This window comes from Squalius cephalus (genome assembly GCF_949319135.1).
Source record: "Squalius cephalus genome assembly, chromosome: 11".
NCBI lineage: Eukaryota > Metazoa > Chordata > Actinopteri > Cypriniformes > Leuciscidae > Squalius > Squalius cephalus.
In genome coordinates, this window is record NC_137132.1 from 14,920,921 (window position 1) to 14,936,587 (window position 15,667).

Genomic DNA, 15,667 nt, shown 5'->3' on the forward strand with positions numbered 1-15,667 from the left:
CTAAAAAACAGTAAATCCTACTGTCACGCTATTATCAATTATGTGGAATTTTGTTTAACATTCCTTCAAATGGTATAGTTTTATTTACTGAGAAATTCTGCCAATTCTAAGAAGTCATCCATCATCCAGCTTGCAGATGTGTATTTGCTGTCAGCTACAGTATGTGAATGAAATATGTATAAGCTTTAAGTCAGATAGATTGTGTAATGGCAAATGTAAAGCAAAAAAATGGACAAATGGAGGAATGTTGGCTTGACTCCTCAGGAAGAATGTCACACCAAACCTAATGAAATACAGACTTGGGGTTGCATTATTATGTTTAAATAAAATGAAATGAGTAATTAGCTTTTTCATTTAAAGAAGGGGGAAAAGCCCTGATTTCACAGAAAGTGTAATCCACTTTTTTAGATGTGGAGTGTTTGACACTTACATGTTCATTATGACTGCAAGGAAGAAGCATGTGGTGCAGCAGAATTGCTAATAATAACCAGACTGATGAAAATGGCTTTAAATTGTTGATTTAATTAACCCAACATATTTCTGGTGTAAAAATACAGTCATCGGCTTGTTTTACAACCGATGTTAAACTGTAAGAGAGCGCCATCTGCTGAATATTGAAGGCAATCGTATTGAAATCGAGTTGAAAAAATAGGCCAAATGTATCAGGCTGAATGAATGTTACCAATAAAATTAAATCAGATACAAAAATAAATAATAATAAATCCACAAGATATAATCACTTTAAATGCTCTAATTTATTTTAAATAATTGGACATTCTCTATTTCACATTAACCAGAGATCAAACTATTATGGTAGATTTTTTATATATTTATTGTTTTAGACTAAACAGAGAAATATTATAACAAAAAAAAATCTGAGGAATTCCCTTATATTTTAAATATACACTGCTTAACAAATGTATTAGACCACCTGTCATAATAAAGAGAAAACACAAATATTTTAGGAATTTTTCAAAAACTTGTTTAATACTAAAAACGTTATTGTCATTTATTAGTCAAATAACAAACTGAAACAACTAAATAGTCTTTATTCACACATACCTACCAAAAAAAAACTTTTATATTAATGAACATCTTGGATGACATGGGAGAGAGATCATCAGGAAATTTCAATTCTGTAGTGAATCCTTTAAGGACACCTGTTTAATGAGACAACAGATGTTTTAGTGGGAAGCACACAGTTTTTGACCGTGCAAGAACATACAGGATACACTGACTGTGCTTATTGATTATAATGTGTTGGACTAAGCTTAATGGTGCTTTAACCATGCTTCACTGGTAAAGAGTAACGTTCAAGGAACAATAAGTGTGCTATATCGGCAAGGTTGGACTTCATGTGTTGCTGTGAACTTGAAAGAATGAGACGACACAGGAAGCTAATTGGAAGCAATGTTTATTCATTTGGAGCGCAATAAAGAAAGACACTGTTTGTATCTTACATCTGCGTTCATGGAGTTTGAACGGGTCAAATACTTCAACACTACTAACTCCTGTTACCAATACTAGTGGCTTAGTGGAAAGTAGTAGCATTAGCAATAATCATTCTTTGGCATTTTGCTCTGAATTTTATGAAAGCCTGTGTTACATTTGTTCCAAGACTATAATAAAGCTTTAAGAAAACAAATTTGCGACATCACTAAATCACAATCCTCATTTTTGTTAATAAACAATCTTTTCTTTGTTGACATCATTATGAGTAAAAAGCTTGTTGAAATAAAAAAACATGGAAGCTCATGTGCTAAAGCTCTCCATAACGTCCACTGCATAAAGAAGATAAGCTGGAGAACAACGAGAACAATGCAAGCATTGTACTGCTGCTAGAAATAATGCTAACTTGCCCATTTAGAATATCCAACTGTGCAGATTCTGTACAATTCAGCAGTTCAACAGCACAAACTCTCAACAGAAGTAGGAAAAGCCATATAGACAAATCTCATTACTTGTATTTAGAAGATTAAAATGTAGTTTGTGTTTTTAGAGTATTTAAAAATGTTTGTTTAAATCAATTAGAAAGTAAATGTACATGTTAAACACTTTTGTATGAGAATGATACAAAAAAATCAATATTTGTACAAATGATAAAAACGATAAAAGTGTTTCAGAAGTGACAAAATAAACAGCAGTGTATGCAGAGAGATCCGTTGCTTCAAACTGGAGTCTTCTGTGAAAGTAGAAAGGAACATTGATTATAAACAATGACGCATTGTTAGAGCAATGGAATAATAATCAGTAATTACAGTAACTGTTGGAAAATAGGCTACTCATTAACCGAATAGACAAACCGTGACAGAAAGTTCAATCACGTTCCATTTCTGAACAAACTGTACAAAACCACAAAAATGCATGAATATGGAATAAATGACAATGGAACATTACATATAGGCCTAATAGAATGGATACCCAAAACGGTGATGCAAAAACTTTTAATCATGGATGTCTATTACATTTTCAATAATAAAGGTACATTTAGGCCTAGCCTACAAGACAACGATGTACAAAAAACTAAAAACTTTTCCTTTGAGTTTTTCGCGTACAGACGACAACGTTGTCAAAACGATCCAGCTTTCACACGGATCCGCGAAAATGACTAAAAACGCAGTATTATGCTGCCAGGCCAGTAGTTGACGATGTCAGTTTGTAAAGAAAAACAACGCACTAATAGACTGAACACGTACTGTAATACGCATGCGCACAAATTAATGTTTTTGGTAGTTTACACAGAGACTGGTATCATTGACAAAAACTTACACTTTTGAATCCCATTTTCATAAGTTTGCGTTTTCAGGCCCCCCAAATAGGAACGTGTTTATCTTAATAATATTTGTAAGGTTTTCTTCCCTAAAATGCTCTTTGGTGTAATAAACTCCCCTGAATAAATATCTAATTGCTTAGAAATGCTTGTAATATAATGTAGGTGTAATTCAAATAGTAATGAACACCCGTGAAAGTGTGTTAACATCTAAGAATTAAGAATTCAACAATGCCATGGTGTAAGCAGTAAAATCTTTTACCTAAATCAGCACAACTATTAAGCCAACAAGCAGACCAATTGCCAATATGGTGGCGATGACAGCCCACACACACACGCCACTACAACTGCACAAGTGATGCTGCATGAAAAACTTGGCCTTGCTCAGTCGGGCTGCTGTTAGTGGAGGGTAACGTGCGTCATTCAAACTCTCCATAGCAAAAGACTTGATGAGACAGGAACGATGGTGACTCAGCTGGTCAAACGTGTGTCTTCCATGATATGCACCCATTCCACTGTTTCCTTGCAGAGAAAGAGTGAGACAAATGGAGAGGTTGAGACAAACAGGTCAATATATAGTTAGAAAGAAATTAAACTATATATATACACTCACCTAAAGTATTATTAGGAACACCTGTTCAATTTCTCATTAATGCAATTATCTAATCAACCAGTCACATGGCAGTTGCTTCAATGCATTTAGGGGTGTGGTCCTGGTCAAGACAATCTCCTGAACTCCAAACTGAATGTCAGAATGGGAAAGAAAGGTGATTTAAGCAATTTTGAGCGTGGCATGGTTGTTGGTGCCAGACGGGCCGGTCGGAGTATTTCACAATCTGCTCAGTTACTGGGATTTTCACGCACAACCATTTCTAGGGTTTACAAAGAATGGTGTGAAAAGGGAAAAACATCCAGTATGCGGCAGTCCTGTGGGCGAAAATGCCTTGTTGATGCTAGAGGTCAGAGGAGAATGGGCCGACTGATTCAAGCTGATAGAAGAGCAACTTTGACTGAAATAACCACTCGTTACAACCGAGGTATGCAGCAAAGCATTTGTGAAGCCACAACACGCACAACCTTGAGGTGGATGGGCTACAACAGCAGAAGACCCCACCGGGTACCACTCATCTCCACTACAAATAGGAAAAAGAGGCTACAATTTGCACGAGCTCACCAAAATTGGACAGTTGAAGACTGGAAAAATGTTGCCTGGTCTGATGAGTCTCGATTTCTGTTGAGACATTCAGATGGTAGTCAGAATTTGGCGTAAACAGAATGAGAACATGGATCCATCATGCCTTGTTACCACTGTGCAGGCTGGTGGTGGTGGTGTAATGTGTGGGGGATGTTTTCTTGGCACACTTTAGGCCCCTTAGTGCCAATTGGGCATCGTTTAAATGCCACGGCCTACCTGAGCATTGTTTCTGACCATGTCCATCCCTTTATGACCAACATGTACCCATCCTCTGATGGCTACTTCCAGCAGGATAATGCACCATGTCACAAAGCTTGAATCATTTCAAATTGGTTTCTTGAACATGACAATGAGTTCACTGTACTAAAATGGCCCCCACAGTCACCAGATCTCAACACAATAGAGCATCTTTGGGATGTGGTGGAACGGGAGCTTCGTGCCCTGGATGTGCATCCCACAAATCTCCATCAACTGCAAGATGCTATCCTATCAATATGGGCCAACATTTCTAAAGAATGCTTTCAGCACCTTGTTGAATCAATGCCACGTAGAATTAAGGCAGTTCTGAAGGCGAAAGGGGGTCAAACACAGTATTAGTATGGTGTTCCTAATAATCCTTTAGGTGAGTGTATATATATATAGTTTCTTTAATTAATACAATAGTTCTATATTAACATTGGTATTTATCCAAAATTGAGTGATATAAGTGATTTCTAATTTCTTATATTCTAATATATTCTTATATCTAAGTGATTTCTTATACATACAGAGATAATCACTTAATAATTAAAACATTAAGATATTTGTAATAAGAAAAGAAAAATGTATTATCATATCACTTCATTATATATAAAATATAATTTAAATGACGGTTTCTATATCAAAAGTTGTATATTCAAAATTAATCCTTACCATTATTTTACCATTATTACTTTTCTTGGGTGATTTGTAATTGGTTTGCTTACCCACACCTCCAAAAGGTAAGGAATTGACAGTATAATGCATCAAGACATCATTAACAGTAACTCCTCCACTGGTGGTTTCTGTTAACATTTGTTTGATCACCTAAATGGAACAAAGATTAACTTGGAGATATTGAAATTGACTTGAAATTTGAATGTCTGCCTTCCAAAAAACATTGGTAATCAAAATAATACCGTTTTATCAGAGGAAAACACATAGAGCGCCAAAGGCTTTTCCCTTGTGTTGATAAAATGGATGGCCTCACTCAAGCCATTAACAGTGACAATGGGCAGCAGCGGTCCAAAGATTTCTTCTTGCATGATTTTGAATTGGGGCAAAACATCCTTTAGAACTGTAGGAGCTGGTGGGGAAGAAAAATAAAATAAAAAATGTGCTTGATCAAAGTCAACTTATAATTAATCTCACTCTTCTATTATTGGCAATAATAGTTGCCCTTACCTATGTAACACTGTGAGCGATCACTCTCTCCTCCGAGAGCAATTGTACATTCGTTCATCAGAGCTAATACTCTGTCGAAGTGACGTGTGTTAATGATTCTGCAATAATCTGGAGAGTTTTTAGGGTCCTCTTGGTAGAACTCCTGAAATGAGTTAAGATTCTAGATCATGTCTAACTACCATCGTGGGAATGTAACACAATTTAATACAAAAGAAAGAAAAGTACACACCTGCAGTGTTTTTTGAATCTCTTTAACTATCCTATCCTGGATGCTTGGCTCACACAGAATGTAGTCGGGTGCAATGCATGTCTGACCACAATTTGCAAACTTCCCCCAGGTTATTCGTCTGATATAAAGGTGGAAATTTGGAAAGCTGTTATTTTAACTGATTATCTGTTTCCCAAAAGCTTTAAATTACTTAGAATTTAAAGAGTTAGTAAAAACGAAAATTCTGTCATCATTTACTCACCCTCATGAAGAATTCAAATGAAGGTCAATAGGGTCCAAAACAAAACTGGACCCCATTGACAGTGACAACACTGAGACATTTTTCAAAATATTTTGTATTGCACGGAATAGAAACAAAAATTCAAACAGGTTTAGAATGACATGAAGGTGACTAAATGACAGAATTTCTATTTTTGCTGAACTATCCCTTTAACATAAAACTGTATAATACCGGCATGCCACGGCAATGTCACAGTTCTTGTCAATATAACAAGGGCTTTTCCCACCCAGTTCTAGAGTCACTGGTGTGAGATGACGAGCTGCCGCTTCCATAACCAGTTTCCCCACAGTGCTGTTCCCAGTGTAGATGATGTGGTCGAAACGCTGCTTCAGCAGCTCCTGGGTCTCTGGAACCCCTCCTGTCACCACTTGATACATCTCCTAAAATTATTCAAAAGTTTGTCATGCTGTTCTCAAAGAACTTACAACAAACATGAGACTGAATGATAAAAACATGAGTTATGAACCTTATCTAGATAAAGAGGAAGCAGTTCATTCATAAGTCTAGCAGAGTGCTCACTCAGCTCTGATGGTTTCACCACTGCTGCATTACCTAAATAAAAAGAAGTGGAAAAATGTGTAGGGGGTGAAATCTCATTTGGTGTTGGTGATTCTTCTCCAATGAGCTAAAAGAGATTAAAAGTCAACATGAAATAAAAACGGACACCATTTACTTTCTAAATGCACATGCATAGTCTTGAATCTTCCTTCAAAATGTAATAGCTCCAGTCTCTCTTTCCTACTTTACCTTGCTGCAGCAAAAGGATGTATACTAATCCCTGTAATTCTGGGAATGTTTCAGCAGTAAACTTAGCTCATGCCAGTAGCAACATAGCAGATCTAATCCTCCAAGATCATTCCTACCTCCATTCTTATCAATAAAAGTTGTCATGACTGAACTCTCTTTATCAGCTACGATCACCTCCTACTACATTTATTAACCTTTTATATTCCAATCAATTCTCAATAGACAAAATCAAGTCTCGCCCAACATTTTCTTCTGTTTTTTTTTAGGTGGTTTACATTGTGGAAGTAGCACGGCTGAACACAAAGTTTCATGTTGGCTGTAATAAGAATAGATCCTAGTACCAGCTGCAATGGCTCCGACGAGGGGCTGCAGGACCGTGGCCCAAGGGTAGTTCCAGGGTCCAATTATCAGCACAACACCCAAAGGTTCAGGCTTTATGTAAACATCATCAGCTGCGCTGTTGAGATTCTTCTTCACATGCCGAGGAGCTGCCCAGTCTGCCAACTCACTCTCTGCCAACTTGATGTCACTCTCAATGCCGATCAGCTCAAAGAGCGAAGTGTTATACGTATTCTGTTTGATGACAGTGACAATAAGGATTAAAAGTGTTCCTAAAAGGGATGATTTTTATAGTTTAAGGAAACATTGATCATTTAGGATGGCTGCCGTACCCTGTTGAGGTCTTGTTTTAGAGATTGTTCAATGTCTGCTTGGTGTTCAGTGATGAGCCTGTGCAGGGCTCTGAGCTGCTGTTTCCTGTACTGCAGGGGTCTGGATCTGCCCGACTGGAAGACCTCCCTCAACCCATCCACAACCTGCTTCTCCATTTGTACAGGCCTGAATTATACTTTTCCTATAGGTTTGAGCAGAATAGAAAGGTTTTTTTTAAGTCAACTAAATTGCAATGGGAAAAGAGAATAAATATGATTTGCATTATAGAGGATAGCCAATTCTGATAATCTATATAAAGCAGGAGTCTAAGTGTCAACTTATTCAGTCAACAGTTTTCATTGGCCATTTCAGTTCAGAAATAAAGGTATTTTACTCCTCAGATTGACACACTGGCAAAATAATCACCATTGGCTAGTATCTCCTACAGGGGTTGTGTGGAAGGCTGCGAAAGATAAGGGTCTGTGGTTTCAAGAGGACTTTGAGAAGTGATTGTAAAGTAAGAAAAAACCTATCCCAGAGGTTCAAAAAGGGTAGCACAGAAGGAAAGATGACACTTTGTGTAAAACTCAGAGGGCCTTAGATAATACCTCAGAAAGAGCATTAGGTCACAGAGTGCACAAAGTGTACTTCAGAAGCTCACGTCATCAGCCAGCTGTACAAACCACTGTGGACCATCAGGGCCCGTATCCCTAAAGATTCTGAGAATCCTCTCAGAGAGCTCCTAACTTAACCTAAAAATTCCTTGCTAGGAGTTTTAGCTTAGAAGTGATTCCAGAACATTTTCAGTGAACTCTGAGCAAGGAATGAATGGAAAATCTTATCTTAGTGAGGAGGTGTGGTTGACCCCGTTGCTAGGTATGAGTCATCATTTCAAAAGCCGTGATTGGTTGATCCTACAAGTTTGATGAAAATGAACTTTTGGTGATAATGAGCAAAGGATGTACCCTCAAATCAATAAACATAATTATACACTCTAATCTTATGCAAACTGTAATTGTAAATAATATTTCACATTCAAGAAAATATCTGGAAAATGAATAGTAAGCTGTAGGGGTTATAGCCTAACATTAGAATCTAAAATATGTGAAAACTTAAGCTCATTACACCCTGTTCAAATAATGATTCGTGTCTTATTTGCTCATATTAATATCCTAGCTGGCATATTTTGTACTTTCACTCCCATATGGACCCCATTGAAAACAAGATGGCCTATCTCAAGGGGCTGTCCTTAATGAAGTAGAAATTGCAACGTTACAACTCAGTGTGGTCTTAAAGGAGAAGTTCACTTTTAAAATGAAAATTCTGTCATCATATACTCACCCTCATGTTGTTTCAAAGCTGTATGGATTTCTTTCTTCTGCTGAACAGAAAGGAAGATATTTAGAAGAATATCAGTAACCAGGCAGTTTTTGGGTCCCATTGACTTCCATAGTAGGAAAAACATATACTATTGAAGTCAATGGGACCCAAAAACTGTCTGGTTACTGATATTCTTCTAAATATCTTCCTTTCTGTTCAGCAGAAGAAAGAAATCCATACAGCTTTGAAACAACATGAGGGTGAGTATATGATGACAGAATTTTCATTTTAAAAGTGAACTTCTCCTTTAACGAGGGTAACACGGCTCAGCTTTTATCAATGTCTGTGATTGCTGGCTGGTCTATTTATGAAGGCTTGTTAACAAATATCCTACAAACACAGAAAATGGAGAAAAATCCTCTGTTGGCCATTTTGTGCAGCTGCTTAGGGGAACTCCTAAGCCACTAAAAGTCCTCTTCCCTGCTCTTAGCAGATCTCGCCTTAGGAGCCCTTTTAAGCGCTAGGAATCTTGAGGAATAGCTTTTATATTAACTGGGATTTTCGTGTCACTTTTAGGGGAAATTCTAAGAAAACGTCATGACTCTGAGAATTTTCTTAGAATTTGGCCGCTAGGAGCCACTTTTTGCACAAAAATTCTTTAGGGATACGGGCCCAGATGTTTTAATATGAAGAGCCGTATATATCTCCGTATACTTCATACTGATGCAAAAGACACTGTAAAATAGGGTTTTATACTTCACGAGTTCACACTTACATACAATTTGAGGGGGTAAAGTTTAATGTGTATTTGGCGTGCTGTCCGGGGGGAGGGCTCCGAGCTTGGAGTTCGGCCCGAACCCAGAGTACTCCCCCCCTATGTAAGTGTTTAGGACTAGAAGCGTGGAGAAGGGGTGGTGGGGGGATGCTGCTAAACTGTCAATGGATTGAGGTGAGACTGCTGAATGTATATATACCTCTTACCATTGATTGCTGAGTGCTCTCCACTTGTGTTAATTATCTGAACGTGCTTCTCCCGAACTTTGTTAATAAAACATCATATGTTACTTTGATGATAAACCAGGTGACGGATGGAGCCAAGAACAAAGATGATTGATTGGGTAGGATGTGTGAACAGTTGGGTACATAATTGGGTCAATACCGGTCTACCGATAAGCTTCTGAACAAATGATACTGTTATCGATACTTGCGTAGTTTTATCTCTGTATACTTTTGTGTTAATAACAAATTAGAAGCTGCTGCTTGTCCTTTTCCATCCCTGAAACGTCATCACATGGCTGATGTTTGCTCGTCCTACGTGTGATATCCATGCGCTGCACACACTTGTTATAAAATTTAAATTTCGATTCCTCTTATCAATTCCCTTGTGTGCATTTCAGTATGAATTTAAACCATTCAAGCGCGAGACGACTCACAAAGTGTTTTCTGTGCTGCAAACACATCCGAAGCGCTCACAGAAAAAGGGATTTTAATGTGATTTTAAACCATTCAAGCACAAGGCAAATCGTACGCTGTTTTCTGTGCTTCACGCTTGCAGATCTGTGCAGCTCTTAAAGTGACAGCACTAATAATCCTGCTTTTGTTTCTATAACAACTCTAATCAAACAAAAGACAAAGAGAAAATTCACTCGTTCTTGACTGAGTAACTTTTGTAACTATATTTGTAATGTATATTTAAGTACAGTGTTATTTTAAGTTTGATTATAGTTTCTTAAAGGCACACTATGTAATTTTTTGCCGCTAGAGGTTGCTAATTCAAAACAAAGGCGTAGCCTGATGATGTTTCAATATCGCAGAATCATGGGAGTTGTTGTCTTCACCTCTACAGCCGGTGGAGAATACGATGGGACTTGGGCAGAAATCATATTCATGGATGACCGGTAATGTATTAAAGATTTATTAACGTTACGAAAACTGCTGGAGAGGAACGAGGCCGCTGGAGCGATTGCTAATGAGAGACGAAGCGCAACACACCTCGAGAGCAGTGGAGCTTATATTATGCCGCAGACACCACTTCTGCTTCTTCATGGGGTAACACAGCGCTGTTTAATCATATACATTTGAGTGTGTTGAAAGTTGTTATAATGCTACTCTGTGCGTTCGCTCGGCGACTACTATATGAGAATGGTAAAAATGGTATTTGCGGTAAATCAAGAAAATGAGATTTAAACAAAAAGACTGAACTGTGTTGAGCTATATATGTCACGCGTCAGTGTATGTTTGAACTTTCAGTTTGTGTTTTGATTGGTTCCTGTTTTCCTTTGTTCTTTCCCACCACTCCTTTGTTTCCATGGTTACTGTCATTATTAGTTCAGTTGTATCACCTGTTTAGTCTATCATCGTCATCTGTATCACCTGTGTTCTGTTAAAGGGTTACTTCAGGATTTAGCATTAAGCTTTGTATTAGTAGAAAACCTGTAGTATTTTCGAATTACCATGCTTTCCATCCTCATATCCCCCTGAGAGGAGAGATTTATGTATTTTTTGTCTGGAAAAAATCCTCCGATGACGCAAATATCGTCATTTTGCGTCATCGGAGGATTTTCTGGACAGAGGCTAAAGACTACAGCCAGTAGATGGCGTTGTTCCGCATGTTTTCAGCCCGCCCATACAGGGTGGGATCTCACTCACAGAATGTACACAGTGTCAGCCGTCTTTCTTTGGAAGCTAAGCTAGCAGGCTCTTGTTCTGTGGAGAAAGCTGAATACCGGTAGTAGGAGAAAGCTGAGTAAGTAACCATCCTCCTTTCCCCGGACTTGTCCGGCGGGCGAGATCGTTCAAAATCTACGGGATTCAGCTTTTGCTTTCTGCGGTCGCCATTCATTGTTTAACGTTACATGCACACCTTTCAATCTAACTGAATTCATTCCGATTGGTGAATTTGAATGTAGTGTTTACATGAACGCTAAACAAGTGATCGGTTGATGTGCGTTTTACCATTGTTAAGAAAAATTCCCGCTCCTCCGTGAGAGATGCGAGACCCGGCGCGTCTCAGAAATCATTGCACCGGCCTCGCGCTGTTCTCCCGCGGCCGTCAGCCTCGTCCTGCTCGCCACTGTAAACATGAATGAATGGCGACTGTAGAACGCAAAAGCCGAATCCCGGACATTTTGGACGATCTCTAATCCCTCGCAAACTCATCACGTAGGCTAGCTATTGTTGTTGCTAGCCTACGCACTCTTACCGGTAGGCGTGGCCTCCTAAGGCAGCGAAGCAAGTGCATTCTGGGAGTTGTTGTCTTTCATCCACATAAGCCAAAAATACATTTTCTGGCTTTTCTCAGTCTAGAAAGCTCCAAATTCAAAAATTTCTTCACATTTCTTCTACTTAAATGACCTATTTTAAATACACATTCATCTTCCCAGAGGTGAAGTATCCCTTTAATCAGTGTAATCTATGTTTGTATTTAAGTTCTGTCAGTCTTCATCCGATCTCAGTTATATTAAATGTGTGTTGCTACTTGTTCTGCCGTCCTGTGTTTTATTACCAATAAACCTTCGTTTTGGAATTATATCCTCGTCTGCCTTCCTGCAACCACCCGTGACAATATAACAATGATTCGTTTTCTGTCGATGAATGGATCCAAACAGTTGCTCACCTGCCTAATAAAACACATAATATATTAATGCGTCTTTGGTGTTTCCATAGTTCCTACAAAAAAAAAAAAAAAAATGGAAACCAAGGGGAATGCAAGGTCCGTTTCCTGGTTAAAACGTCTTATTTCTCTGGATTTAAACATTCGGAATAATGTAAGTACACAAATCAACAAAATATATAACGTTGTTCTAGTGGTTTTTGGATATTTTAATCCAAACATCTTACATAGTGCACCTTTAACCTGAATACCTGAAAATCGTAAAACATTGTTTATTTCAATCATATCTTTTGTTCAGTTGTATTTATTTGTTGCGATTGCTAATTTTTTTTTAATTTGTCCTTTTTTAATTACTGGGTGTTTTACTAGTCTTTAATAATGCTTAAAATTTACATTAGCTAGACTAGTTGTTTTTGCTATGGTATTTTTAAACCATAGGCAGTGTTCCTTGTTTAAGTGTTCTTTAGCCTGTTGATTTTTGTTAATGATTTTCAGCTACAATGAAATGTTTTGTAATAAGACTTAAAATGTTGAATGATATGTTTTTATTCTTTTACCTTATTGGAATCAAAATTAGGAATCGATAAGAATCGGAACTGATAAGCAGAATCGGATCTGGCCCTTCCCCTACCTCTACCCCTCCAGCCAAAAGAGAATCGAGACAATCGAGGTAGGGCCCTTCACGTGAAGGCGCAAAACAGAGGGAAAGGGGAAAGTGAAGGGGTAAGGGGTAGAATTGGGATTGGGATTGGGCCTTATCTTTGCCCATTTAGTGTTTTAAATATCTTGTGCATAGTGCTTCATCTTTTATATCATGAGATTTTGATCATGATATTTCAACAAGAAAACGGAGTGCCCATATTTATATCCTGTATGTTAATGAAAACGTAATGCGATGCACGTACTGCCTCAGATGCGGCTGTTCCAGTGACAGACAAATTATATCTGTCATTCGGTTTCCGCCCGACAGCGGAATCCAACGATATGTATCATTTCCGCGACGATATATAAATTTGTCGTTTTATCATCACCGACAATATCATACTTATTGTGTTCCTACCTGACATAAGCTTTCACGTTAAATGTGAGTACTACTTTTAAAACTACTTAGATGTAGTTTGAAGCAATGCATGTTTGTGCAATTTTGTTATATTTTTATATAGTGGTGTGCCATGGCAAAAAAAAAAAAGGTTGGGAAACACTGTGTTAGCCGTCACTTCACCTCAGCTAATCCCGCCTCTTTGCCCATTTTTGGTTATCTGGGAGTGACGTGCAGTGACGCGCTGACAAGATGGCGACTGACGGCTCTGCCCACTTTGGACTTCAAAAATGCTCTTCAGAAACCTACGGGTGACGTCACAGACACTACGTCCATATTTTTTTTTACAGCCTATGGTCTTAACTGAGGTTGTTAGATGTTCTGCAGGCATTTTGGCTTTATTGTCTCCACCAATTAACTCTTAAGTTCTTTGCATCTGGAACTCCGTGATTTGAGTGACTTTTTCCATGACATAAAGCACCATAAAGTTTTCGTGCACTATATTCCAAGACGTCTGAAGCCATTCAATTTAATGTAAAGTACAAATGAATATTTAAATCATTAAGTTAAAGTTAATGGAAACTTATCTCTCCTCAGTCATTCTCCATTCAGCATCCAAACAACATTCAGTTATGACAGTAACACGACGAAACTCATTTCAAGATCAATGTTCCCATTATTATCAAATCAAATCAAATCAAAGTTTATTTATAAAGCATCTTAAAAAGCACAGAGTGTACCAAAGTGCTGTACAATTTCAAACGGATTAGATAAAACACAGTAAAATACATGGAAAGAAATAATACAATATAAAAATGATAATAATAATACAAATTACTAATATAAACATCAAATCAAAGCCTAACAGTCCTTACAAAGTAGCAAAGGCCTCATTAAAAATGTTTACAGAGGTAGAGGATCTGATAAACATTGGTAACCCATTCCACAACTTAGGAGCAGCGACTGAGAAAGCACGATCTCCTTTACTTTTTAAGTGTGGCCGAGGAATTTCAAGGAGCAGCTGATTTTGGGATCTCAGAGATCTCTGTGAGCAACTAAAATGTGTAAGCTCGGAACATATTTTGATGCAGAGCTTTGAAAGTATACAAAAGTACCTTGTGCTTAATTTTAAAATGAACTGGTAGCCAGTGTAATGAGGCCAGAATAGGGGATGATCCCTCTTTTTTGTATCTGTCAGCAACCTTGCTGCCGCATTATACTTTATTTGTAGATAAATGTCTATGCATAAAAGGACTTTATCTTGCTGGAGTTTATTGCACATTTTTTTAGCCAAGAGATTTTCTAATGATATATATAATGTTTCATTTCCTGCAACTTATCCTTAAAATCATGTTTTTTATTTTTATATATGCTATGCAGTTTTTGATAACATGTTCCACTTTTTCTGGTTCATTATACTTATTGCACTTCCCTGTTGGATGTTTATTGATTTTACCTAAGTTGGTATTTAATCCTGCGTGTCCTATGCAAAGTCTAAAAATTAATGATTATTATTTCCTTCTTAATATTGAAACCCAATCACCTTTTCACACTTTTTGTCGGCTAACCATGCCCTTCAGCCGTGACTAATGACGATACAGCACAGCCTCTCTTATAGGCTACAGCACAGAAATAAGGTAGCCTACTATTGCTTACTTATTCAATCAAGTTTACCCAGAGTTATAAAAAATGTCAGAACTTTGCCTCCTCATTTTAAAACACCACTGATATATCTACATCTCTATATACATGTATGTAGCCTATGTGTGTATGTAGCAACAATGATGGTTCACAAGCGTACGATATTTTCTACTGTATTGTGATCCTGATTGATAATACAGTTATTCTCAATAAATTGAGCCTTTAAGTATGATGTGGACGAACGTTTGTAGTATGACATGCTTTATGGAGCTTTTACAAATCGTTGGCAAACAGCTCTGGTCATGTTAGGGTTAACACCTCTTTTTAGACTCTTCAAACTCAAAAGTAAAGTTAGTCACAAATGTTACCGGTGGAATGAAAAGGGTTTAAAGTTCGCTGCTTTTTTACGGAGATACATAAACTCGTTCATGCCACGAGACTAAAGCATATTTTTTTCATATTTATACAGTCGATCGCGTGCAAACAGTAGCCTAAATGTATAAAACATTAGGGAATCTGTTTGTAAAGGTCATGCAACCATTCGGGAAAGATAAACCAACTTCATATCTGTCTAATACTTACATAAAATCGTTCGTGATGGTGCTGAATCTGTAACGGCTCCGGTGCAGTGACGTCGAGGGGGACTAGATTTAACAAAACAACCGTATTTATCAATGTTCATCACATCAGAGGGCGGCGCATCGGTACGGCTAAACCCACGCAACACACGTCCACTTACAAGGGAAAAATCACCACCTCT

At 37.8% G+C, this 15,667-nt stretch overlaps 1 protein-coding gene across 1 annotated transcript; it reads right to left on the reverse strand.

Annotated features, from left to right (window-relative positions):
* Positions 1-1,399: 1,399 nt before the first annotated feature.
* Positions 1,400-15,640, reverse strand: aldh3a1 (aldehyde dehydrogenase 3 family, member A1). The gene is made up of 11 exons (XM_079887100.1): positions 15,490-15,640; positions 7,315-7,496; positions 6,985-7,216; positions 6,363-6,448; positions 6,068-6,276; positions 5,617-5,734; positions 5,388-5,529; positions 5,123-5,289; positions 4,931-5,030; positions 3,033-3,292; positions 1,400-2,182 (listed from the first exon to the last, which is right to left on the reverse strand). Exons 2-10 carry the CDS (start codon positions 7,468-7,470, stop codon positions 3,033-3,035), a joined length of 1,470 nt encoding a protein of 489 aa, XP_079743226.1. The 5' UTR covers positions 7,471-7,496; positions 15,490-15,640; the 3' UTR covers positions 1,400-2,182.
* Positions 15,641-15,667: the final 27 nt, after the last annotated feature.

Coding starts and splice junctions, on each gene's coding strand:
- aldh3a1 (XM_079887100.1), bottom strand. CDS start 7,470: ATGGAGAAGCAGGTTGTGGATGGGTTGAGGGAGGTCTTCCAGTCGGGC. Junction 7,217..7,314: donor TAAAACAAGACCTCAACAGG/GTACGGCAGCCA, acceptor GTCATCAAACAG/AATACGTATAACACTTCGCT. Junction 6,277..6,362: donor TTCCTCTTTATCTAGATAAG/GTTCATAACTCA, acceptor GAATAATTTTAG/GAGATGTATCAAGTGGTGAC.